We start from the raw sequence: 26,779 nt of genomic DNA, 5'->3' as shown, positions 1-26,779 counted from the left end.
GAGACTGGCACCATGCTCTGCTGTCCTCCAGCCCCTGTGGATAGTCCATGGACCCCTGTTTAAAAAATGTGAATGTTCATGCATGTGCTGTGTCATTATGTTCTTCCATTAGTATTTCTACTATTTAGACTGTTGTGTGGTTTGTTTGGGCTAAGTTTTTCTTTTTTTAGCAAAATCTAGAGATACAGACTATGATAGTTTGGTAATTATACAATGCCTCTTTGTATGCAGGGATGCTTCAGAATTTGCCTGAATCTAGTCAAAAGGCTTTATCTTAAAATAACCAGCTTTTTTCTTTTGTAGCACAACAAACCAAAAACACACCTGCTCCACACTGAGTTAATTTGTGCAGGCTCCTGATCACCTCCTGTGTTAATATTGCAGCTATAAACCCTGGAGTGGAAAGGTGGTGGTCAGAAATGGTGATTTGCAGAAATGCCACCAGACACAAGGGTGACAGCAACACTGTAAGGCACTGCTTTAATGATCTTTGTTACTTTGGGTTATGCAAATAGCTACAGCCTTTTTCTTCTGTACTTGTCTAAGGCCAGAAGCCTGTGGCTCAATGGAGGCTGCTGTTAAGGTGGCAAGTAGGGAGAAAATTATGGAAAATTAATTGGCAAATCCACAGCTTGCAAACACAGAGGCTGAAAATAAAGCAAACAAACACCAACAGCAACATTTGCAGAGTATTCATCCAGTTCTGGCTTCACCTGTATATAATCCTGAGATGTTCTTGGCATCAGATCAAGATCCTGGTTTGTGTTGTGAGGAGTGAGGGAGGAGGAGGAGGACTGAAGCAGGAAGTCCTGTGTTTGACTTGAATATGTTGGACTCAAAATCAGGTGTGGTACAGTCTGCCACCTATTCAATTGAGAAAATAGCATTTGAGCTTGACTCCTTATTACTGATCATCTTTTCAAGCAAGAAAATCCCTGCTTTCAGCATAATGGATATAGGCTCAAGTTCCAGATTATTGTTTTCATGCACTCCTAATCCCTCAAGCTAAAAATCCCCCTGGCAAAGCTGCAGGCAAAGATTTGGTAACTACTGTCATTATTACGTTTTTTTGTCTTTTCATAATGGTCTTTTTTGTCTTTTCTCTGCCACGCCACCCAAACCCCCCAACTTTTCCCACTGCATGAATTCTTGCCTATGTTGCTTTTCCAGCATTACTTTCTGAATGGGTTACCTCTTGTTCTCAAATACATTCTTTCCACCAGCTTGGGCTGTTTTGCAAAAAAAGGAAGCAGCCGGTGCAAAGCATTCTAGCGTGAGTCAGAAATCCTTATGGATGAGCTGAACAGAGCGGAGCAGAAACCAGGTCAACAGCAGCTCTCATGAGAATTTAGCTGTGTCCCTGGAGTGGCCATTCTGATCTGTCCTCCCAGCCCTTCTGCTCCCTGTACGGTCACACCTACGCCAGGAAGGGCGTGCACAGAATCTTGGTATGGACAGGCAGGTCGTACTGACCAGCAACAGCACGTTTCACTTTTCCTTAGGAAAAATCCATAAATTCGCTTACTGGAAGTGTTTTCCACCCGCATCAGTGAAGCAAAGCCTGTCTGCCCCTTTCAGAATGGTGTTTTGCGTGTGAGGACCAGCTTTTGTGTGTGTCTGTACGATAAGCATGGGACAAGTCCCACATCTCTCTCGGCACGGACATTACAAACAGATGCAGAAAACACCACATTCTCCCCCTTGTGGTGATGTTCGAGTCTCTGCGTCAGGAGAAATCCAAATGCTAGGACAACCAACAACAATTCCCACAACAATCCCACAAAAGTGAATTTGGACACTTGGGAATTGGAATTCATCAGGCAAGCTCCAGTTCTAGGTTTATTATATAACCCTACAGGATGTATGTACAGGGGCTGTAGGTATAGGATGGCAGAAGTGTGTACCTGGCCACATAAACGGAGCACAGCTGCCAACTGCATCTCAGAGGTGAGCTACAGCAGCACTCCCATCCAGACTTCACAACGTCTTCCATGGATGAAGTGTTCATTTGTGCTTGGCAAAGAGATTTTCCTGGCCGCACCGTGTTGGCAAGGCTGTGGTTAAAAACTTCTCAAGAGCTGCTTTCTGCCTTGTGCCATGACCCCAGAGCAATTTTAAGTTTTCTGATACCCCCTTTCTGCCATACCTCTTGTGCAGTTTGTGGCTCTCTTTGGTCCCAGGTTCTTTCCATTTTCAGCCAGACTTAGTTAAAAGTTGGAAGAGACAGACAGCTAAGTAAAGACAGGTGAGTGCAGGACATTGCAACACATTGCCCCATGAGGTCAGGTACAATACACATCTGACAATGCACTGCTAGAAATATCTTTCAGGCTGCTTCTGTGAGGAGGTAATGTACATTTAACTCGTGCTTCAGAGACTCCCATGGCTTCTGAGAGGAAGGATTTCTGGCAGAGTGTGATATGCGTTTTTCATGGCAAAGCTGCAGTAACATATGCCAGTGGCACAGCTCTAGGAGTTTGAACATAAACAGGAGCAGCCTGATGGGTCCCAAGTAATGTTATAATGTTGCAATGTTCTGTGGGGGCACAGAGAAGATAGTTCGTAGCTGTTTGCATGCACTTAATGCTTTACAGTAATTACAAATCCAGGCAATTCAATGGTCTGCTTGTGACCAGTTCTTTAATTTGATGTATATTTTTAAAATTAAATTACATGAGTTTTGGCTTTAAAATAAGTCTGAAAAGAGGTTTTAGGATTTAATCATGAAATTTTTAAAGTGACTACTATCAGTGGATGGGAACTCCTCTAATCAAATATGAGGAGTTAATCTCAGTTAAATTTATATAAGTTTATGCACATTATCACTTCTAAGGGCACTTGTTTCACATTTCCATATGTTTTCTCACATACACCAAAACCAATTTAGAATGATAGTCAAGATTTGTATGCAGTATCTTGCTTGAGGAAGCCAGAATGCTCTGAAAAAGCTTAAAAATTAGAAGAGTTGGCCAGACTCATGATTTGGTGGATTCAGAGCTGGGAAAGATGTAGGATCAGAAAGAAATCCAGTTATCTTCAAGACTGTTGTACCAAAGCAAGCCATTGTACTCTTGGCTGCTGGAGAACAAGGACTCTCTTTCCCCAGCTAAAATGTCTCTTCTGTCAGCCTAGGAAAACCAGTGCTCCTGCAGTCTGTGCTGCCTCAGCTGCACAGAGCAATAGTGCCTATTCCAGCACTGGTATTTTGCAGAGAATGTAATTCCCAAGGAATGTATTTCCTTATCACACCACTGTATTAAAAAAAAAAAAAAAGCTCCAAAGAATCACCATGGAATTTTTTATTTTCACAATGTGATTTTCATTAGTAATTTATTCAGTCTGGCAGATGCCAGCATGCAAACTATGCAAAGAGCAAATCTCTTCCTCCAAGTGTAAATATTTATAGATCATATTAAATGGTATTTAGTACTATGCAAACATATTGTCAACAGTTCTAGCCAGATTCTTCCTTAATCGCAGCCTGGGAGTTGGCACAGGCATGTCCTCCATGAGAAGATGGTTATCAGAAAAAATAATAGCAGGCTAAATAGGTTCTTGGCTTAATTAAGACTGGGGTTTATACCAGAGGTGAATCTGGCCTACCTCAAGTTAAAACTGTTATAGCAGCTTGGATGTACCACACACAGAGCTGGAAAGATGATGCTTCCCTGGGGGAAGAGCTTTCCCAAGCAGGCTGGGAACCTTGGCACTGGACAAAATGGGCCATTACAATGCAGGGCAGGGAGTTTCTACCTTTTATATGTTTTAATGTAGTTTCATATTTTCTTAGACATAATAGGAGATATAGAACTATTCCTCAATTTGCATTAACTGGCTACATTTATTTGAATAGTCTACAAAAGCAAATATTCCCCATTCAAATCACCATCTGTTCATAAAAGAGAAAAGTGTTATTTCTTAAACACAGATCTGCCTTTTGGTCTCCAGCTCAGCCAGTGCAAAGTCCCTGAATGGGTTAATGTCTGGGACATGGCTGGACTATACTGAAGCCATTTGTGTTTTAACTAATGTCCTAAAATCTCCCTTCCTGCACCTCCAGCCCCAAACCCTTTGATACCATTTTTTATATCCCATAATCTCTACTCTCCTGACAATCTGGAATAAATGCAAACCAACTGAAAGCTCATTTATATTCTATGAAAACCTGCTATTGCAAGCATGTCTTAGCACCCTGGCTTTTCACACGAGGCATGTAAAGTTGCAAAGATTTCTAAACACTTCAAGATTGTTCTCTGGGTGTCTCAAATGAAACAGCCCAACTGACTTTCTCCATGCATTGCAGGGAGAGAGGTGAGTGAGGGCAGGTTCATGACATCCCATTCTCTTTGGCTGCACGATCACAGCTCTTTTTCAGTGCCTGTACTTTCCCATTGCGCATCTGGACTTCTCTATGGGCTTTTTTTTTTTTCTCCCGGGACTGTTTTTCCCAGAAATGTGCTTATTTTCCACTGCACCAACCCTAAGGGCCACACGTCCTTGTGCTTTGCTCAACAGCTTCACAATATTTGCTCCACCATTGTGCTTGGTCCTGCCAGATAATCTGTTCTACAGCAGACAGCCCCCCTCCCCCCTTCAACTGTCCCTTCTAATTCTCTTCCATTGCAGAGCTTCCTTCTCCCTTCCTCCTCCTCTGGAAAGGACGGGAGGGAATATTTCAGTAAATGCTGGTATCCTACATGAATGATGGAATGATATATCTACACAATGTATACAGACAGACATGCTTTAAATGGACTACTTAATGCCAGCTTTGCATTTTGTCTATTTTTAATTAACTGACGGACCAGGGTTTCAGCTCCTCCGCCTCCTCCTCCTCACTGCTCATTTTGAAAAGCAAATTTTTGTCTTCTAAAATTACATTGGTATGTGTGAATGATTTTGGCATCACCTTCATCTACGGCCAGATTAGCAGTAGCAGACAAATCCATACATGACTTGAAGGTACAAGGATTCCTTCCTCACCTGTTTAATGGATCAGTTACTATGTAAAGCACCTCAGAGTCTGGACTGTGTCTGGGTGTGCACAAGGCTGGTTTCTGCACTTTTTTTAAAAATGCATCTTTTTTCATAGCATCACAGAATGGTTTCAGTTGGAAGAAATTTTAAAGATCACCCAGTTCCCACCCCCATGCCATGGACAGGGACACCTTCCACTGGACCAGCTTGCTCAGGGCTCCATCCAGCCTGGCCTTGAACACTGACAGGGATGGGGCATCCACAGCTTCTCTGGGAGAACTGATCCAGTCACTCACCACCCCCACAGTAAAGAATTTCTTCCAGTGTCTAATGCCTCTCTGGGCAATCTGGAAATAACCCAAAGGAGCTGAATTCAGCTTGGTCAGAAATGGGCACCCATGGTTTCTTGAAGTCCTGCACCTGATGTCATCTCGTGGAGCCAGCTCCACACTTCAGAGTGCAGCTCAGATATTTGTATCATGTATGTGTCTGTATGTACATGAGCTGTACAGGGTCTATAAAAGATTCAAAGCTCTGCTGCTGGCAGGGTTTGCCCCAAGCAGCTGGGGGCTGCTGATGTGCAAACTTTTGCCATAGACAGCAACACTCAAACAACAAAACAATTGTCACAGAGCTGACTTCTGGTCTGTGATTTAATATTTATTTCAGCAGCAATCTCTGTTTAAGCAATGCTGAGGGCAGTGGACTGGGGCATCCATAAAGAAAGACTTGCACAGTGTGGGGGTTACATGAGAACAGGTATGTCTGGACTGTGGTGGAATGTGTTTCTACACTTTTTTTTTTTCTTTTCCTGCTGGGTAGTGAAAATGAACCACAGAACGGTCTGGCCTGGAAGGGGCTTTCAAGCTGACCCAGCTCCAGCCCCGCTGCCGCGGCAGGAACACCTCCCGCCACTGCCCAGAGCCGCGTCCAGCCCGGCGTCGGAGACGGGCGGCACCGACGGGAGCCAAGGCCGCTCCCGCTGCTGTGCCAGCACCCGCAGCCGGAGCGCACGGCAGGAAAAGGCAGGAGGAGCAGGAGAACAGCCCGCCGTGAGCACAGCTGCTCGCCGCCGTGCCCTGGACAGAACCGCAAGGACACCCCTCAGCGCTAAGCCGCGGGCAGCTCACAGCCAGCAAGGCCGGTCCCGGCCCCGCGGTGCCCCGTCACTTCCGCGGGCAGCGCCCGCCCTGCCCCGGGCCCTTCCCGGGCGCTTCCCGGGGCCTTTCCGGGGCCGCCGCCGAGGGGCGGGCCCCGCGCGGGGGCGGGCTCGGGGAGCCGGGCCAATGGGCGCGGGCGGGGCGGGGCCGGGCCGTGGCATGTGGCGGGGCCGCGGGGCTCCGGCGTTCCTGCTTTCCCTGCCCGGGCTCTTCCCTGCCCGCGGGGCCGCGCCAGCGCCGGCCGAGCGCCCCTCCCGCCCCGCGGCCGCCTCCTCCGCCGGACCCCGCCACGTCGTGAGTTGCGGGCGGGCGTGACTCGTGCTGGGCCTGAGGGAGCGCGGCGGGCGGGACGCGGTGCGGGGCGAGCGGCCGTGCCGGGGTCTCGGCGGGCGCGGGGAGCGCGGCCCGCGAGGGGCGAGCGGCGGCCCGGAGCCGTTCCCGTGAACTGCCACATGAGTGCGAGTGCGGCTGTGGCACGAGTTGCGAGTCGGTGCTGCGGTGAGGTGCAGCCCGGCCCCCGCAGCAGGAGCGCTGCGGTCTGCGACGCTTGTCGGGGTTTTGTTGGTGGACCCTTGTAGGGGTTTTGTTGGTGGGGAGGCGGGAGCGGGGCAGCTGGGTCTCATTGCGGGGAGAGGTGATTGACTCAGCAAGAAAGTCGCCGCCGGACTGTGGCATTTTTAGGCCCTATGGGCCACCTCAAAGATCCGGTGTCTGTCGGAGTAGCCACCCTCAGGCACGGCATCACTGATATGTGAATATATCGTGTGTCCGAATAAAGAATGTTGAGCGTGTGCAAGTGAGGTTAGGCTGGTAAGTGGCATCCTGTGGTATTGCACTGAAGTCTTTTTCAGTTTATCCTAGCTGGAGTGAAGGTTTTCAGAGGATTTAACTGTACCCTATGTAATGTTAGCAAGGTGTCAGCTGGAGTCCAAGAAACAGGAGGAAGAATAAACACTGTTCTTTGACCAAGCTCTCAAATATGGCATTCTGTGGGGATATCCTCTTGCAGTGGATCTTCTGGTGGGTTTGGCAAATCCTTTAACTTCCTCTCTGTCTCCCAAACTTTGTTTTCTAGGATTGGCAAAGAAAGCTCCTGTCGCAGGATCGTGTCAAGTAATGTGCCTTGGTGTCCTGCATGTTAGCTGACTGAATCCCTGCCAGAGTTGGTCATGCAACACCACTGCTCCTTCCTGATAAAGTGAGTTATCTGACTGCTTACGGGAGGGACAAACCCAAGAAATCCTCCCCACCTTAAGACCGATTGCCACGTAGTTTTGATGAGCAATGTAAACTTGCTGATAGTGAACATTTGGTGCCCTTTAGTCCTCAGAGGGTTTATGACTGAGCAGTAGCTTTGAAAACTAGGATGCAGGTTAATGCAATGTTTCTGTCTCAAAAGTGCATGTATTTTTGTATTAATCTAGTCTATCTATCATAATCAACCACTACTATGTATGTTAATGTAGTCCATTATGTGACAATGGACAGTTTAGAAGGAAACCATCAATTTTTATTAGCTTTCATGTTTGTAGCAGATTTATGCATGTGTTGGGCGAGTTTGCTGCTTGATTCTGGCTTTTATGTGTATATAATGCATGTATACACACATGTATTGTTTTAGTACTTTTTTGGAAGAAATTCCAGGCTACATGTCTCTTAACATGTTGGTGAGGACATATTTATTTTTTGTTTTTAATTGCAAATTCCCTGCCGGATTTATAAACCCATCTGCCAGGAAACAGACTTTGCATCTGGTTAGCTATTATTGAAATTCTTATTGGCACATCCACACAACCTGAAGCCTCTGCCTTCTAAGGGAAGTCTCCTGGCACAGGCTTTTTGAAGGCTACGTGAGTAATTTGCAAGCAAAATTTCAAGCCTTGGAGATGAAAAACTTCAGTGTTGAAGACCTGGTGATGTATTTGAAATGTCTGGATGCATACCCTGGATTGCAGGAAATGTACTAGCACACTTTTCACTTGTATGTTACTGGTTAAAATTTAAAGTGAGAACGTTTCGGGGACATGAAGGAATGGAGATGTTTGTGCATTGGAAAGCTGGAGGAAAAAGCAGTCAGTTCACCAGGACCTGCAGGCAGTTGCTCAGCTGCTGTGCATTGCAGGGCAATGACAACCCACACCAGCTGGCCATTTGTCCTTGTTTCAGTTGGGATGGCATGCTTTTCTGAAGGAGATGTCTGTACCTGTGCACACAGCTGGTTCAAAGTTCATTTGTGAGGTACACGAGATACCCTTCCCACCCTGTCCAAGACAGTAATTGTAGGGTGAAACTCCACGGGTTGTGCTGAACCAGCAGCCAGACCAGTTGATCTTTATGACTTTTTCTTCCTCCTGCCCTTAGAAGGGCTGGGAGGGCAGTGTCCCTGCTGCTGTGCTGTTGCTGGATGCCATCTGACACTGTGTGCTCTGGCTCAGCAAGGTTGGTTCCCTTCCCAGCTTCCAGCCTGTTCTGCAGGTGTAATCCTTTGTCATACCCCACATGTCAGTGACACCAGCCTGTCTGGGTGTGGGAGGGGCTCCCAGGGGGCTGTTGACTTGGTTGATAGTGGAGCCAAGAAGTCCTGGGAAATAAAATGCTATTGAGCCTCTGTTGCTTGGTGGAGGCAAGCATTTGATGTGTTCATTCCTCTAGTCATTGCTTGGTTTCCTTCCTACAGCTTAGACTGGGGGAGTTAGTGAAGGAGCTGTGAATTGGCAGCTGGAGTCTAAGGATGCTTCTGGCACTGCAGGGACAGTGACAGTGCTGAAAATTAGTGCAGGCAGCACCTGGTTGTGCATTTCAGGTTCACAGCTATTCCAGTTTTAGAATGCTGGCAATCCAAGAGAGTCCCCATGCAGGTGAGGTGCTCAGAGTGCTTGTGGAGCAGCAATTTATTCAGGAAAGGACAGCTTATCTCCTCCATGGTGTGGAGACTTCATTCTTGAAGGAATGTCTGCACGGACATTTCTGCATGGTCCTGTGAACAACTTATCCAATGAAAGTAAGTAGCAAGAACTGCAGAAGTGGGCTCTAATGCTCAGTGGAACTACATGATTGTCTTGCTGGTGTGTAAAGTAGCACTTGGCTGCTTGCTGTTTTGCTGTCTGGCTTGTGCATTGCTCTGGTTCTGTAGGTGAATACCTTGCATTTAGCTGAGGGGCTCTGCTTTGCTGTTCTTGTGATTTCACCGGAATGAAGTTTCCTCAGGGCAGTTTGGAATGTCCATCACCATAGGTGCCAAAACATCTGAGACTGTTTCATTTCCTTTGCTGGCTTTATTTTTCTTTGCTGTTCTGGGCACAGCCTCCTCAAGGCTCAGATTCTGGGTTTTAGTGCTGAGAGGTAGGCGTGCTGCTGCCTAGTGCTGCCAGAGTGGATGGGACTGAAACCCTGTCTCCAGTGGTGGCATTGCCCTGGTGGGAGGGCTGGTCTTTAAACACCCTTTGCAGAATGTCAGGTCTGGAATGACAGTGTGTGGGTCTGGATTCTTCATCATGTCCTTTCCTCCCATTGCACAGAACTCAGCAACCATTTGGAAAGCATGCTGGGTGCTTGTTTGGTTGTTGCTTTCTTGCAGGACGATGTGCTGTGAGGAAAGGAACAGATGGTAGAGAGCCAAGGATATGGATAGTTGTTTATTTGCAGCCAGCTGCACTGTCCCCCAGGGTGGCAGGACCCACAGTCCATTTGTACATCTTGCAGCTGCTTGAGGAACCAGCTGGTTCCCCATTTGAGCAGGAAGTTTGGCCTGTGCTGGCAGTGTGGGTTGCAGGGATGTGCCTGGATTATCTCTGTGCATCACCACAGCTCCTGGCTCCTTTGCTTGAGGAGACTTAGCTGAGTTTTGTCCCCTAAAGGACAGCTAAATTGTATTCTGCAGATGTGGCCATGGGGTGCCCAAGCCCCCACAGCTATCTCTGTTGTTCCCTAACAACAGAGAGGGGAGGAGAGGTGGTCTGTGTACAAGAGCCTTTTTATTAACTTATTTGAGACATTCAGCAAGTCTCCTTCACTGCTTCTGCTAACAGTGACTGTCCAGGAGGACATTGGGACTGCCTTCCCTGGCTCCACCTGACTCTGACTTGGTGCCAAGCCCAGAGAACTACTTATGCAATAGTCCAGCAAAACATGTCAGTATATATTTCTCATGTGTCCCAGTTTCAGATTTTTTTTTTAAAGAAGGGGTGAAGGAGAGTGGCTGATAAAATTTGTGTTGAATTTTACGTGTGTGTTTGTGTTGGATTTATATTTGTTTGGCTTGAGGAGACTTTGCAGCACTTTAACTAAATCTGTTTTTAAATCCACTTAAGTTAAACTCCTACTACAACTAGTGTGTGGAGACCAGGATGAAATCTCATTAATTTTAATAGGATTAAGCATGTTCTTTTGCTGAGTCTTCTGCTCTATCTTTTTTGTTTGGCTTTTCTATATAGAAACCAGGATAAACTTTTCCACTCTTCCACCTCTTTATGAAAATGCTTTGACAGGCTCACAGAAATGTCTCTCTGGTTGCATATAATAACATTTTACACTTTTTTTTCCCTATGCTTTCAGCTGTAGTCCTACTGTATCCAGGCTTTTATTGGCTTTTGCTTTCCCTAAAGGCGCAATAATTCCTGACAGCAAGAAAACAGTTACAAGTGTTTGCATGGTAAGTTTCTACACTCAAAATGATTATTTTTGCTCTTGTTCTCTCTGGATAGATTTGAAACGGCTGTAAAACAACCCAGTTAGTAGAAAGAAACGCTGTAGGAGTCAGCAGGAACTGAGCATGTGCAGATAGGTGAGGGCAAAATTTCTGTTCACCAGCCAGGAATAAACTGAAGTACAGGAAATAAAGGTAGAAGTGGTCTGAATGAAAATTGGTTGAAGGGTAGTATTTGGGGTCTGTCTAAGATTAAACAACCATTAACTGGAGAGGAGGCTGCTTCATGCATTTGTGCTGCCTCTTCCACATTTCTCAGTGTACATCATGCCCTGAATATCAATATAGATATAGGAATTTGATTTGTTTGTAATTTGTTATAGGAACACTCCTCTTCCCTCTCTCTATCTGAAAAGACAAATCCCCCAGCAGGTATTTCTGGATGTTCCTGAGATGCTCCTAATGACACTACATGTGTGCTTTCATAGGGAATGCTGACTGTCTTGTACCTGTGTATTAAGCTGGATTTCAAGAGACTTGATTTACATTTTCACTTCCAGCTCTGATCAGTTCCTCCTGTAGCTATACACAAATGACTCAGTCTTTTCACACCTTTTTTCCCACCCTATGAGATAAGGGAGGGTTGATTTACCTTGCCTGTGCTCTGCTCTTTTGAACTGATGCCCTGTTGTGCTGTGGACTAACCCATATTGCAAAGGTTGGGCTGGTGTTTTTGTGTCAGCAAAACTCCTCTAAACCATCAGTCCTTTTGATGAAGCTTTACATCATCAGTGTGTTGTCTTGCTGACAGTAGCATCTAGATTGAAGCTCCTGTATCTAATTAAAAAAGGAGAATGTGATGGGGGAAGAAAGCGTTCTGGATTTTTTTCTGTAAGATAAACAGGGATCAGATTAGTGATGGGGTTAAAGGTGGGGAATTCTGACAGGTGAGAAATGCCCCGTGATACCTTGAAATTCTCTATGGGCAAGCAAAGAGCATTTATTCCCCTCATAAAAGGGTTAGGCTTGGAAGGGACCTTAAATATCATCTAGTTCCAAACCCCCCTGTCATGGGCAGAGATGATCAGGTTGCTCAGGGCTCCTTCCAGCCTGGCCTTGAACGCTTTCAGGGAAGGGGTATCCACATCTTCTCTGAGCAGCCTGTGCCAGTGCCTTACCACCCTCACAGTGAAGAACTTATGCCTAGCATCTAATCTAGATCTTTCCTTGTCCTGTCACTGTCTCCTCCTGTAGAATGTTCATCTCCCTCTTTTTTATATGCCCCCTTTAAGTACTGAAAGACCACAGTGAGGTCTCCCCAGAATCTTTTCTTCTCCAGGGTGAACAACCCCAGCTCTCACTGTGTCTTCATAGGAGAGGTGCTAGACACAGTACTCCAGGTGAGGTCTCACCAGAGCACAGCAGAGAGGCAGAATTCCTTCCTTGACCTACTGGCCCCGCTGCTCCTGATGCAGCCCAGGCTTTCTGGGCTGTAAGCATGCGTTGCTGAGACATAAATGATATCTTCATCTATGATGATGATTTTTAAGGGAATGTCAGCAGTTTATATTTGCATTATGGAAGTGGCAGGATCCATGTGTTGAGGCTGTGATGACCATCTCTGGGGGGGCTGGAGGAGGCACGTGCTGTGGCTAAAATGCATCACTGACAGTGTCTGGGATATCCCTGACTCCAGTGGGCACATTTTGGGTGGTGAAGCCAGCAAAGGAATGCAATGTCATGAGCCTGCTGGTGGCTATATAACTAAATTCTGTGCAGATCCCAGCTTCCACAGGTTCTCCTGGACTTATTCTCACATATAAAGTTAAACATGGGCTTTGTGTGTTTTGAAGAATTACTGCCTAAGACAGATTTGCTAATGTGGAAACAGCTGATAACATTCTTCAGGGACACTGCATGAGTTTGAGAAACACGTGGCCTGGTCTGAGCTCTAATGCAGATGGCTTTTGTTACCAGCTGACTTGGTAAGCAAAAGCAGGAACTTGTGTTTGTTTGCTGTTTAGGAAATAGCTTTTGACTGAATCCCATGTATTCACAGATTCCTGTTTGTTGCTTTTCTGTCCATTGCAAAGGGAGGCAGGATTTGTAGGCTTTGAAAATCTTGTAATGTATAGAAGCTGTAACAAAGGTGGGTTTCCAGTGCTGATAACAAATCCTCTTAAGGAATATCTGAATGAAAGCGTTTAAAAATAAAATATACACAGAAAATGCTGGTGAGTTGGGGGATTTTGGTTCCCTTTTTTTTTGTGCAGGTTTTGGCAATATTAGTAAGCATTTCTTTCTGGGTGGTATGTTCTGCACTTGGTCTTTGACCCCTCTGAAAGTGGAAACAGATGTAATGCAAACTGTGGAGTAGGCAACCTGTCCCCTGGGAGCTAACTGAAAACAAACCCTTCTACTGAACGAGTTCTTAAGTTATTGCATGTCTTGGGAGAAATTTGTTTGCAGTAAATCAGTAAGATAACACCTGCAGAGGTCCCTTCTGGAATTAAAATACATGCTCCAAAAATGTGATGAACAGCTGACTCAGGTATTCACATTTACAGTTGCTTCTTAGCAAGCTGCAGTGATTGCCATCCAGTGAACATAGGGCTGTAACACAGGATTTCATACAGAGATTCATCTGCATAAAAGATGTCTGGGTGAAGGAGAGAATTTGTAAATAAAATATGTGAACAAATTTATTTCAGTGTTTTTCTCTCATCTCCAGGAATGTTACTGCTGGAGGGAAGTGCTCTAGAAAACAAGACTGAAATGGTAGGCATGCAGTTTAAATGGTTAGAGATTGTTTGATTTTGTAGATGTTAATATGCATCTGCATAGGAGAGTTCTCTGTCTTGGCCTGTAGGTGCTAGAGGGTTTGTTAAGCAAGATCCTCTTCAGATAGCTGTCAGAAAAGAAAGGCATATAAACCCAACACTAACCCCAGAGTCCTCAACACATGATCCTCACTGCAGTGCAGTTTTTATGCTCAGCTGTCAGCTTGGGCAGATTTACCTCAAGATATAATTCCAGGCAATTGAAGTGAAAGTGCCCTTCTCCATTACATCCCAAGATGCTGGTTCTAAACTGCCCAAAATAAAGAAGGAACCTGAAGAGAAGACTCTGGTCCTCTGACCCATTGCTGTCTGGAGTTTTCTCTGATCTCTTCTGAAAACTTTCAGATTTCTGGATGATTTTAAGAAGCACACTTCTCAGCAGTTGATAGTTGTGGTGCCAAACATGCATTGTGTTACTCTGAGATTCCTGACATTCTGTAGGGATGACTCTGCTGCTTATAGGGCAGTTCTTGGTTCACTGCAAACTGCAGCTTTTGAGGAAAGCAGCATTGGTACCACTTCACCTTGTGTTCTGAGGCAATCTAGTGCTGGGCTTTAATCCCTCTGCTTCATTACAAATGAACAGGAGCAAGAGCAGCTGAGAGGGCAGGGGCAGGTTTGTGGGTTTGAGGTCCCTACAACCAGCTGGTGGGATTCTTCAGCCTTCAGGTTGGACTTGTTACTCTGGGCTCTAGTTCTGAGGGTCCTAAACTTTGTTTAAAGGATGAGGCTGAAGAAGTGTTGTACCTCAGTGCTGGCTGCCTGGGTTCTCACTTTTTTGCATTTATAGCCATTTCTCATTCCAGTCTTGCACAGTCTCTAGCAGCAAACAATTTGAAACAAAAGGTGTTGTTTGATAGGTAGAAGTGCATGTTAATTCAAGTGTGAATTCTTTAATTCTTGGCACGTCTTTTGTTTTGTATCTCATTTCATTCAGTCACAGTCTGTTCCACCTGTTGATTCCTGACCTGCAATGGTGTTCTGCTGGTCTGATGATATTGGACAGGTTTGTACTGGAGCACACTGGAGCTGAAGTCTTCAAAGCACCAGTCAGAAGCAAGCAGTGAGAGTTACTGCTTGGAGTGTGGTTTTCACCTGCTTCTCCTTTGCCTTACTTTTGTACTTGGACAACCTCTCCTGAGGAAACTCTTGGCTGAGATACTTAGTGTATGGTGAGCTCATCTTTGAACCAGGGTCTATCTTGTTGGTAGTTTGGCTTTTCTAGTTTGCTGTTCCCCTTATTACAGGACTGGGGCATCTTTGGCATAAAATCGGTAGCCAGAAGTTTCTAATAGGTTCAGTCTTCCTGCTGCTTCTAGGTCACAGCTTCTGGAGGAGAAAGAATAACCTCTTGGTTTTGTTACAAGTTCAGGTGTTAAAATTTGAGAGAAAGATTTCAACTTTGAGGTTTTTTACTATGTTTGTTGCTGTATTGCTGAGCAAAAATTGAAGACTGATATTGGCACAGAGGCATCTGAGATGGCTTCTGAAAATATCTGTATTTGTAACCCCATCTGTTCAGTCAAATACAGAACACTTTAAACATTTGTGAATGGTAGAAGTTAAACTGCTGTTTGAGCTGCTCTTCTGACTTTCTGTAGATGCCCATGACATTCAGGCGATCCCCAGCATAGCTTTGGCATTCTTGTTAGTCACATCAGCAGCAGACAGACAGATAGACAGATAAAGCAGACAGCTTTATATCGAGCTCAGAAAGGTTTGGAGGAGCCTGCTGCTGCCGGTGCAGTCCATCTTCCATGAGTGAGGGGCTCTGGGGTACTGGAAGAGCTTTGAGAGGCTCCAACCAAGCTTATCTTACTTTGATTGAATAATGTGTTTTTGAGTATCAAGACTCAAAACAGTAATAAAGAGTTACTCTGAAATGAAAAAGAGGGAACCTAGAACAAGGTAGGAGAGCACAGCTGCTGCCCTGCTGGTTTGTAGAAGATGAGACCCAAGAGCTGGGCTGAAGCACTTCTGCAGATGCTGCCTTGGCAGCTCATGAGGGTCAGGAGAGGGAAGGATGTTTTTCCTCTAGGTTCTGATAACAGATAGGTTTAAATTCAGATTGGAGCGTGACATGAAGACTTGCTGGCTAAGAACCTGCCACAGGGAAGACCAGCAAGGATGAGGAGAGCTGCTACTCCATTTGATTCTTTCTTTGTTTGCAAAAAAAATAGATTTGGCTAAGCTTTCCCACCCACCCTGCCCTGTGATTTCCACACCTTTCAAGCTGTCAGAATCACAAAGCAGGGATGCATGTGCCAACAAACTTTATTTGGTATTGCTGTAAGTGTATTCCTGGCTTGGAGACTTTAAGAAGAATCTCTTCTTTGTCCTAACATATGAATGGTGAAAACCTCCCCAGTGTCATATTGCATTGAGATAAGTTGGAGTGTCTTTTGCTGCATCTCACCTGGGAGAACTTACATATGAAAATACCTTTGTTTTTTAACCTGAGTTGTTTGCTTAAATAAGGGAAATCTCCTATAATCTAGGAGCCTTCAGGTTGTTTGCTTAAGAGGGTATCTGGAGGTGGAACCACATATGTTCAGATTTTTTTTTAATTTGGGTTTATTTCCCATATTTCAGGATATGCACAAATATCTGACTTCCTTGGAGAGGGGAATATGTTTGGCTATTTCTCCTTTCTTCCAATTATTTTAGGGCTGAGCAGACGTTCCCTTTCAGTCATAGCACGGAGGTCATGTTTTAGCTTTTTCCAGGCTCTCTGAACTTAGGATTCCTGAGTTTCTGAGCTCCCACAGTTTTGCCTGATGCTTTTGTAATGTAAGGTGACATTTTTGCTCTGTGTATAACCCTACTGAAAGCCATGCACAGACTTAAATTCCTGAGCAAAGATGCAGAAGCTTGTGTTCTGGATGGAGGTATGTCCTGTGTTTCCATGGGCCTAAAATTAATATTTCAGCTACATGAGCCTATAGAGGAGCTTAGTGATTTCTCAGAAATATCTGGAGTGGAAGATAACATTTCAGTGAAACTTGACTTGATCTGGATTGCCAGGAATTTGCTGACTGTGGTAAAATTCTGCGGGGCAGGAGGTGGGTGGGTGACCAGACTTCTGCACACTGGCACTAGCTCCAGCAGTAACACTTGGTTATTTGTACCTTCAGGCTGAAGTCACTGCTTGCTGAGTCTCTGTTAGCTCCACACTTATCAGTTTTGGATTCAGTAGCACCTCAGGCTCAGTTTATCTCTGTGCATGTGGAATGTGCTGGTTCCACCCCTCAGCGAGCATGAAGCACCTGCACTGCAGAGTACCTGCTTCTGCAGGCACTTGGAGGAACCAACATCAGCAGCTGGCCTTTCACCCTTCTTGGTGAACTTTGCTCTGTGTTAGTTCAAGGGCTGCGGAGTTCATGTGGGAGCCCACTGGGATGGTTCCTTTGAGGGTCTTGTTGAAAGCTGGTTAATTTGAAACACATGGTGTGAAATGCCCTGCATATGATCTCCAGTTCCCATGAGACAGCAACACGTCTGAAAACTTCTATCTGCTCGGGGTGCAGACCAGACTAGGGAAGGTTGCAGCTGAGCCATAGTACACATTTTTATTGCTTAAAGGTATTTTTGTTGACAGATTTATTGTTCAGCCACAGCTTTATGCAGTTAGCATTTGGCAGCTTGCTTTTCTGTATATTAAAACGAGATTGTTTCAGATATTTCAAAACAAGGCACATTTTCATAAATCAAATAGCTGTCTGATCATTTTTCACAGGAAAAATGTTTTGCTGAGTAGTACTTCTCAGCATCAGAACTGCAGCACATGGCACTAATATGAGTGAGAAAGGATGATGGATGGGTGGTGCTGGTTTGGGAGTTTTAGACTTTAACATTTATTTCTTCGGTAGCAAAGCGTGATGGCCATGAATAGTGGCAGTGTGGATTGTCCTCAACTGTATAGGGCTGGAACCCTGAGAGGGGAACCAAGTGGGCAGCCAAGGAGCAGAGAGATGGAGAGGGGTAAAGCTGGCAGGGGCAGCATTGCAGCTTGTCAATAACTTTGATGGGCAGCCAAAGGAACGTGGTGGCTCTAAAGCTGCTGTTCAAGAATCATATAACTTCACCTGGTCATACTCAGCTGACACTGGGTCAGCCTCATGTGTCTTGGTGTTGTCCCTTCTGTCTCCAAACCTATCTATGTGTGCATCTTCAGTCTTGGAGAGAAGCTTGGGAAGTAAAATGCATCTGAGGATTGCAGTGCAGATTCCCTGTCTCCTGTATTCTTGCCTTGATTTACAAAATGAGATGTGCTTGTCTTGCCTTAGCAAAATCTGGTTTAATTCTGTTTTTCTAAAGAGAGAAATGTTGCACTTTTTCAGACAGCTGACATGTCAAGTGTCCAGCAGCAAATGCAAGTGGGAAACAGGCCTTATGCCTTCTCAGTTTGGTGGGAGAGTAACATTGTTGTCTGCAAAAGGTATTCCACCCGTTTTCCTTGCTTTGTTGTTATACTGAAGATAGAATATTTCTTTGCAACTCCAAACGTATTTCATACCTAGTCTATGCACATTTGTGAGTATGAATTTTGAGCAGCACTGGCTCTTCAGTGATAGCTCAAAGGAGCATGTGTTGCCCTAAATTATTTGCTTTGCACACTTTGTACCTGTGATCTCTAACACCCACATTCCCTCTTTTTGTGTTTGTGGGTTTTTTTTTGTCTAGTTCTGTATCTCTCTTCACCCTGATGCAGTCACTGCATGTACCTTGCAGCTGCTTAACCAGGAACAGCTGAGGCTGCTGGGGGTGGGACATGGAGGCAAGGGATTTATATTCCAAGGGCTTCTCTCTGCTCTTGCAACATCATCCCAATCAGTGTTCTTTGAAATAATGATTTTTTTTAAATTTGTGTAAATTCCTTGGCTTAAGCACTGTGAGATCAGCAAGAAGTGAGGAACACTTCTGAAACCCAGCAGGCAGTGCCCTCTGGGTATGTATGTGCATTGCAAAGTCATCAGTCATTCAGTTGTTGACTCAAAGTTATTCTGGTTTGCCAGCATGCTTATTCCCTGCTGAGTTACAGCCACAGATAACAAAAGTGAACTTTGTATTTTTCAGAGTGTAGTCTTTTCCCAGATTTTATTTGTTGATGTCTTTTGTGGTTTGGTTTTGCTTTGGTTTGGCTTTGAATTTCCTTGGGGATGTTCTATAGGCAGAAAAGGTAGTGCTTGAGAAGTGAATTTTGCCCCAGTTTCTCAAAATTACTTCTGAGGGGCATTCATCTCTTGCACTGTGCTGTCCAGACAGCTCAACTTGGTTTGGACAAGAAGGTTTAGTGAGTGTTGTTTGGGGATGTAGGTGCAGGGGGTGGGTGCTCAGAAGGGTCTCTGAGTGCAGATGGAGGCATGTGGGAGTGGCTGGAAGTGTGACAGGGAGTCAGCAGTACAGCTTATTGCTTGTGATAGCAGAGGACAGTTGTTAAGTTGGGAAGGGTGATCTGCAAGTAGCTGTAACTCCTGTTCTGGATGAATGGAATTGGCTAAGGTGGAAGAGGCCAAAAAACCCCACACCTTTAGCTGGAATTTCTGATTTTTAATTCAGCATCTCAAGCCTCATCTGTAGTGCATTAAGGTATGGCTGCAACTGGTTATCCTCTCACTGGTCTTGGAAAGGAGCTGTTTCCTTGTCTGATACACTCCCAGTCTGTGCATTGTGTTTGTCTGCTTCACACCCTTGCTCTGCAGTGTGCAGAGGGTTTTTTACAATTGGCTAAAGGATGTTGAAAAGTGTTTTAAACTTGTAATCTTATATTGAGTGCCTTAGGGGAGGTATTGCCAGTTGGTCCCTGAGGAGACCATGTTTAGTGAGAGGCAAAGGGGGGGACAAATCTCTTGTGCATGAGCTTGGCATGTCCCCCTAAACCAATGCTGATCTAATCCAGAAAGGCTGCCAGGTACTTTGGAAGGGGTGAGAGTCCTTTTCTGGGGTTTTGTTTTGCTCTGCAGTTGTTGCAGTTAAATGGAACCCAAGTCAGCTGTGATGGGAAGGACTTCTAGTGAATTGATGTGGTTGGGGATACAAAACATCTCTTTGCATAGGGGATGCATGTTAATGCAACAGCTTCTAGCTACTGGTGTGATCATTTGATCTTGCAAATATATGTAGTTCTTGAGTTGGTTGAGATTAATATTTTATTTGTCCTAGAACTGAGATTTTAATGATAATAATGATAGTATTTATTTATAGCTATAATCTTGTTATAGCTGCAGTTTCAAAATGCAATGCAAGATGTTTGTTCTTAGAAGGTGGTTTTAGAATTTCAAAATTATTACTTAAGGTATGAAAAACCTCCTATAATAAATGTTTAGTGTTTGTATTCATTGCTGTTAATCCTTACTAGTTTATTTGAAACAGTGTATGCATACATTATTACATGGGTAACTCATTCTCAGGGTTACTTCTTAAGTTGTAAAATTATGCTTCTTATAAACCCTGGACCTTGAAAAGGGATATAAGCTGCATTCTTTAAAATGTGAAATACATTAATGATGGAGTTTTTTTCTTTTATGTTTGTGAGTTAAGTATTGCTTTCTGAGTCCCTTCCTATGACCTGTGAACTTTTCAAAAAGTGCACTTACTTTGGCACCGTGTGGTGGGAGTGCAGGTTGCCAGACAGTGCTCTGAGGTGAAGTACCTGTAGTGTCTTTGAGGGAACCCAATTCACTTGCTTTGAGTTGAAGGATTTGGGGTTTAAAGGAAGTCCTTGCTGTCTGGTCTAGGAAAATCTCTTGTGGGCAGAATATTTAATGTTTTCCCTTGCTCTTCCCCCTTGCTCCCAGTCTTATCAACTTTAGCTTTCAATGGTTAATCTACAACATATGCGAGGAGTGACAGTAAGAGTGTGGTAAAGGCTGAGACAAACTTCTAAAAGTGCCCTGCAGTTTGGGGCAGTGGGAGAATTATTGGAAATTGGCTTGGCTGAACAACCCAAATAGGGTTGAAGGCAGGAAGGAGACTCCTGAGTTCCTCAGGGAACTTGAAAGTTGACTAGGAAAAGCGAATTTGAGGCACTGCATTTTAGTAACAAGTTTTGTCCCCCTTTTTCACTCTTTGACAGTCCAGGGTGGATCTGTGTATTGTATGTCCTCTGAGAAGCTTGAGGTAGCTGTTTATATTTAATCCCTTTTTAGATAGGGTGGTTTTGAAGCCAAAACTCTGTTGCCCTGTTTGAGGCTTTAGGATATAGCAGAGGAAAAATTGGAAGCAAAAGTTTAATGATACAAAGCATCAAAATATTGCAATCTGAATCACAGCTAACAAACATTATTTGGAGCTTTTTTGGAGGAGAAATAGCTCTTAGATTCTTAAATTCACAAGCATGGTTGAAATTGGAGTTCTCATGGTTGAAACTGAGGCTTCTAGCCTGGATGGCTAAATTAGTGTCTTACGCACATTACTGAGGGCTGTTGGGTGTTCTTCACTGTGGTATTTATACCATTCACACATGCTGCTCATCCTGTGTTGTGAACTGCCTTTGCAGTCATCGCATCCATCTCAGAGATGTCACACAAAGCTGAATCTCAGCCCTCTCTGAAAGCTGTCACATTTCTCTTCATAACTTCAGGATGGCGACTAAAGCTTGCTTAAGTGATGAGGAAGAGGATTGCCCTTAAAAATTACTTAGGGAAGAGGCTTACAATAGGTCTAGTTCAGACTGAAGTGTTTGGAAGTTCATACAAGGCTCCAAAAACCTCAGAACCAAGAGGGTAAATCCATATAGGAGCTACTAATCTGCTCTGATGTCAGTGGGAGCTGTTTCAGTGTCTTCAGTGACAAAAGCCCCTCCACTGGGTCAAAGTCACATGTGTGCATTAATAATGAAGGAAATACATTATCTGTTGTTTTATGTGGGGAAATGAAGGCTTACTGTGGGTGTGAATATTCTTCAGTAACAGCTGTGGCTGTGTGATGTCTTGGAAGACTGGAAGTAGTGGTTTTTGGTGATTTTTCAATAAAAATTTCTCTGAGCTTTTTGTAATGAGCAGTAAAACCAAAGCAGACGTCAACCTTGGTTACTTGGTTTTGACTGACTTGGTGTAAAGGCAGGACCAGGGCTGTAGTTCCCCTTACTATCAGTGTGTTCAAACTGGTGAAAACCCTTCTGCTGAGCCTGGGCACAACATTAAAGGTCCCAGAATGAGTCCAAAGATATCATATCTGTGCTTCCACATGGTTCTGGGCTTTGAGATGGACTTTGTACACGTAGCTTTTGACTTAAGCTGTTCTCCATTGGGATGTGAAGGAAGGAAAGCAAATTACCTTTTCCAAAGAAAGAGCCTCTTTGGGAAGCTGGGAAAGGTCTTTACTCCTCCTGCCTCTGAGCCCTTGCTTGTTTGTGATGTCTAATGATACTTGCTTGCCTTTTGTACATTTTTATTTTCCATTCCTGCTCATAGGGGTATAAATGGTTCTTGTTTTTTTTAATAGGTAAATTGCAGTGGATCTGAAGTTGATATAAGAGAGAATTTCTTCAGGGAAGAGAAGCTTCTCTGTAAGGCCAGCCCTGAAGATGTGGACTGCTGTTGTGTTCTTCCTGCTGATTTCCCTCTGTATATGTGAACACCGGTTTTCTGTCCTCAAAGGGAGAGGAGTCCATGTAGTGCAGATAAACAGGCTTACAAGTGAAGAGCAATGCAGGCAGGCTTGTCAGAGCCCAGGTGCTTCAGGTGAGTTTCTTGTCCCTTGGATGGAATTCCAGCTGCATTTTCTGCTCCTTAAAGCTCTCTGCTGCTCCTTTGACTTTCTTTTTTTAATTTCAGTCATTTACAACCATTTACAGTTACAGCTGCTATGTGTGGTGCTGAATAACTTCTGACAGCTTTGGTTAAATTGAATCCAGGACAACTGCTTCCCAGGGCCCTTGGAGCTTCCATAGGAAACAGCATGTGCTGTTGGTGTGCACCGATGGCGTGCAAAGTGTTGGGTCACTTGAACTGAAGAAATTACTCCCTGCTGCCAGATGTTTGCAAGTGAGCAGTGCTGTTGTAGACAGCTGCACTAGAATGAGTAATCTTTGCTCCCTGGTACTTGTGTGTGTTTTCTGCCTTAGAAGAAACAACTTTGTCCTGCAACCAAGCATAGGGTTGAATCTGTTGAGGTAAAAGCCTTCTCTGAGATTTCTAGAAGTTTAATTCTTTGTGAAGATGCGTCTTCTAGTTGTCTTTATGAAGATCCCAATCCTGTCTAGCCAGATGAGAAAGCTTGTAGCTCCTACAAAAAGCTGGTGCTGCTGTGGTGAAGATGAGGCCTGGGCTTAGGTGGATGAATATCTGACACTCACGTGGATAGGAGCCTAATAAAGATGCTAGTTTTGATGGCCTTTAATGGTCATTTTCCTCATTAAGACATCTAGATGAATTCACATGGGTCCTAACTGTAGTGCCCTTTGTTTGTCCGTGTCTGGGTGAGTGAATTGCTGTTCAGGAGATGCTGGTACCAGAGACAGACAGGTGGGTAGGCTATACTGACCATGTTGGTTTCATTGGCTTTCTTTGGTTATTTTCACTAAGGCTGAGTCAGGATCCTTTAAGGCCAGACCTTCTAGATATTGTGTGGTTTGGGGCTTTTTTTGGTTTGGTGGGTTTTTTGTCCTTTTTTTTCAATTGTTTACTTAGAGTACCAAAGCAATGTCTTTGGTATCCTGTGTGCAGCAATCCATTTTCTCTGCTGTTTTCAGAGAGCCATCGCTGTAATTGGTCTGTGCCCTACCAGAATTACTGCCTCCTCCTGCAGTGTCACCAGCTGAGTGTGTGCCAGAATGCTGGAGAAGAAGACATCAAAGACCTACTTGCAGGTAAAGCTGTGTTTCAGCCTTCTGGGAAATCCAGGATCCTGATTCTTTTGCTTTAAATGCCTGCATTTAACCCTTGACAGGCTTTCAGCCTTGGAAGATGGGTTGTGAAATGCCTGCAGGGTGATTCTGTAGGTACAATTTACTGGAGTAACTGTTTCACTTTGTCCTAGGGACTCTGGCACTTGCACGAGTGCAGGATGTGTCTTGAATAGCTTTTGTAACTTACTGAGTAACAGTTTGTCTCCATGTTGAAGACATCCTTCATTCAAGCCATTTGCACGCCACACGCTGTCCTAGTGAAAATAAAGGCATAACAGACGTATTTATATCTTTTTTTCAGAGAAAGGAAAATGTCCTGGCATTGTTTTTCTCTCAGATTGCCAGGATTTTGTTCCAGAGTCAACAGACTGCTTCTTTAATCAGAGCAGCAATTGCTCATGGTGACTTTCCAGTGCCAGGGTATTCAGTTTTAATAAAGTGACACAATAACAAAATGGAGCTTATTTATAGGTGGGAAGTCAACCTTCTAAAGTTTGTTTCAAGAGTTCACTGTACCCAAGTTTAAAAAAAAGTTGCGTAGTTCTTTTCGGTTGGCAAAGGTTTCTCTGCAATGTAACAACTGGACTTGTGATAAGCAGATGGGATTTATGTCACTATAAATCTAGCTTACTTGGTTGTGAAGGAAATTATCCTGATGTATGAAGGTGTAAGTAGAAATTTCTGTTCAGTTTTGACAAGTGAAAATTACAAATCTAGGCAGAAAGGCTTTGTCGATGATGTGTAACTTTGAAAGCATGAATACTCTTCTCACAAACTGACATTTGTAAGTCTGCTCCAGTTGATACTGTGCTTCTGCATTGTAGCTCTCTACTTCATTACTCCCCTTTTGTGAAATTAACTCCCTGGCTGGGCAAATACGAGAGGTCTGTGGCAGAAAAAAACAAACCAAAAACCTCAAAGGGATTATGTGCAATAAAGGCTGGGGGGTCTTGAGTTTTCATGTTCTTGCTGAATTCAGGACTGATTTATTCCACTTGTACTGTGTGTACTGCAGAATATGTGCTCTGTTTTGCATGTTGGAGCTTGAGAGTTTTTTATACTCACAAAAGTAATTTGTTTTGTCTTTTGGAAGAAACTGTCAGCAGCAAACAGGAACCAGGCCTGTTTCCCCACCAGAGCCATCCCCAGAAGAGGGAGAGGATGCTGAATGCACAGATTGACCAACACAGTGTGGAAAACACGTTTTCTTTAATTGCTCAGACTCACAATATTCGTTTGAGGCATTTGCCTGGGGTTGAGAAGAGAGACGTCCCAAGTGCAAGCAATGTTACAAGCAATGCTACAAGCAATGCTACCACCACTGCCCCTGCCATGACAACAAGCATTACAAATGCAACTTTCTCTACCACTTATGAAGCAACTGCCAAAGCCTCAAATACCCCTGGAGGTTCTAATATCTCTACTACAGCCATATCATCCTCTCCCTTTTCTCCTCCTCATGATAACATCTCTGCTCCCATTTCCAGTAGTGTCACCCAGATGGTGATGACCAGCCAAAAATTAGGAAGTAGTAGCTCTGTTCCAGTATTGTCCCCCACTCCTGCTCCCCGCACTCTTCCTTCTGAAGCAGGTACCCAAGCACAGCAGCCTGGGCTGGGTGCCACCAGCAGCAGTGCTCCTCACCCTGACAGCCTCTCCACTGCTGGAGCTGACCTGAAGATGCTGACCACAGCACTGACCACCCCCATCCCACGGGATGCAGGAACATCTTCCAGCGCTTCCACGCGTGCCACGGCACCCATCCCAACAGAGAGTTCTCACTCTGTGAATCCAGTGCATGCTGGCACGTCACCAGGTCTAAAGCCAGAGGCAAATACAGCCATAGCATCCCTGAATGAATCAGCTTCTCCTCTGGGCTCTACAACAGGTGCCATGGTTTTAACTACAACCTCTACAGTAGCAACTACGACTGAACACGGAGTAAAGTCAACATCTGATGTCTTTTCAACAACCATGGCTCCAACAGATGCAGCCAAAACAACAGCTCCAGGCCTCACAGAAACTCAGGACACAGACAACGACTATCTTCTCATTGCTGCCGAGCCCCTGACTCAGTACTTAGTGGATAAAAGTTCACTACTTGCAGTGCTTTTAGTTGGTACGTTCTTTTTCTTAACTGTTTTAGTTCTTTTCCTCATGCAGGCCTATGAGAGCTACAAGAAGAAAGATTACACACAAGTGGATTACCTGATCAATGGAATGTATGCGGACTCAGAGATGTGAAGAGGTGGGGATAAATAGTAGGCAAGAGATGGAAAGGAGATTCAAAGTCTGCATGACTTGTTTTTCCTTTCTGTCTGCCTATAACACAAACTGAAAGTGCTTCCAAATTTCTAGTGCAATTGAGGAGAAATGCCATGTACTGTATTAAGAAAAAAATAATAATTTTTTATTCAACTGTGCAACAGGTTGCTGTAAAACCATAAAAAAGTAATAATTTTTAACATTTTCATAATGCACAGTAGCTTTGGCCATTATAATTCATTGCAAAACAAATCTAACAAAGTGTAAGTTGCCATCCTCTGAAAATGCTGTAGTGCTTTTCAGCTGTTTACAGTGCAGGTTGTGTTTCATTTGTTTCACGTGTGCTCCTCTGAAAACAGAGCAAAGGATGCTGTCATCTTTTATGAAGTGCTCCCAAATAGCCAGATGAGAAGTGTGGAGTACTTTTGCAACAGAGGACTTCTAATCCAGTGTCTGTCATATTTCAGTGTGCTTCTTGCTTATGAAGAGGTCTGTTTACAAGGTATTGTAAACTCTGTTTACTGCTAACCCAAGGTATCTTTTCACCACGGAGTGGATTACTGTGCCTCTGCACTTAAATGATCTTATTTTTATATTCAGTTAATAAATGGAGCCCTGGGAGGGCAGATCTTGTGTTTCTCGTTTCATTGCTGTCCCTGCCAGTCCAGAAGCAAGCAAATGGCCTTTTGGGGCTTAAGTAAATTAGCTCCACTTCAGTATTCCAAGTGTGGGGGCTTTGAAGACCTTGCTGAAAGCATGGACATGTCACAGAAGATACTGATCATCTTCCCCAGTACTGCTTCTATAATTTAAAGCCATTATGCTGTCAGTCTCCCAGGTGTGCAGACCCACTTACTGCTTATTATCTTTCATACTTAGAGCATTGAGCTAAGATCTACTCATTCTCTCAGCTACTAAGATCTGTAGCTGAGAGAATGAGTAGAAAACACTTGATTTTTGGGCAAGTATTCTTCAGTGATTAGTACATCTTATTTGGATGACATGTAAATGCCAATAGCAAAGTGCTGGATTGTAATCATAT

General features: G+C 44.3%; 1 protein-coding gene across 9 annotated transcripts; it reads left to right on the top strand.

The window, feature by feature from the left end:
- Positions 1-6,294: 6,294 nt before the first annotated feature.
- On the top strand, positions 6,295-26,370 carry C6H11orf24 (chromosome 6 C11orf24 homolog). Of its 9 annotated transcripts, none has more exons than XM_064425076.1 (7): positions 6,295-6,431; positions 7,213-7,335; positions 10,692-10,788; positions 22,068-22,131; positions 22,223-22,306; positions 23,317-23,433; positions 24,566-26,370. In XM_064425076.1, exons 2-7 carry the CDS (start codon positions 7,307-7,309, stop codon positions 25,714-25,716), a joined length of 1,542 nt encoding a protein of 513 aa, XP_064281146.1. In that variant the 5' UTR covers positions 6,295-6,431; positions 7,213-7,306; the 3' UTR covers positions 25,717-26,370. The 9 variants fall into 9 exon arrangements, with proteins under 9 accessions (XP_064281146.1, XP_064281145.1, XP_064281149.1 ...); XM_064425075.1 differs by lacking the exon at positions 6,295-6,431 and adding an exon at positions 6,552-6,635; XM_064425079.1 differs by lacking the exon at positions 6,295-6,431 and adding an exon at positions 6,601-6,640.
- Positions 26,371-26,779: the final 409 nt, after the last annotated feature.

This window comes from Passer domesticus, chromosome 6 (genome assembly GCF_036417665.1).
Source record: "Passer domesticus isolate bPasDom1 chromosome 6, bPasDom1.hap1, whole genome shotgun sequence".
In the NCBI taxonomy this organism is placed as follows: Eukaryota; Metazoa; Chordata; class Aves; order Passeriformes; family Passeridae; genus Passer; species Passer domesticus.
Note: the sequence above shows the minus strand (reverse complement) of the source record. Positions and strands in the feature narration are given on the sequence as shown.

Coding starts and splice junctions, on each gene's coding strand:
- C6H11orf24 (XM_064425076.1), top strand. CDS start 7,307: ATGCAACACCACTGCTCCTTCCTGATAAA. Junction 7,336..10,691: donor CACTGCTCCTTCCTGATAAA/GTGAGTTATCTG, acceptor CTATGCTTTCAG/CTGTAGTCCTACTGTATCCA. Junction 10,789..22,067: donor CAGTTACAAGTGTTTGCATG/GTAAGTTTCTAC, acceptor TTTTTTTAATAG/GTAAATTGCAGTGGATCTGA.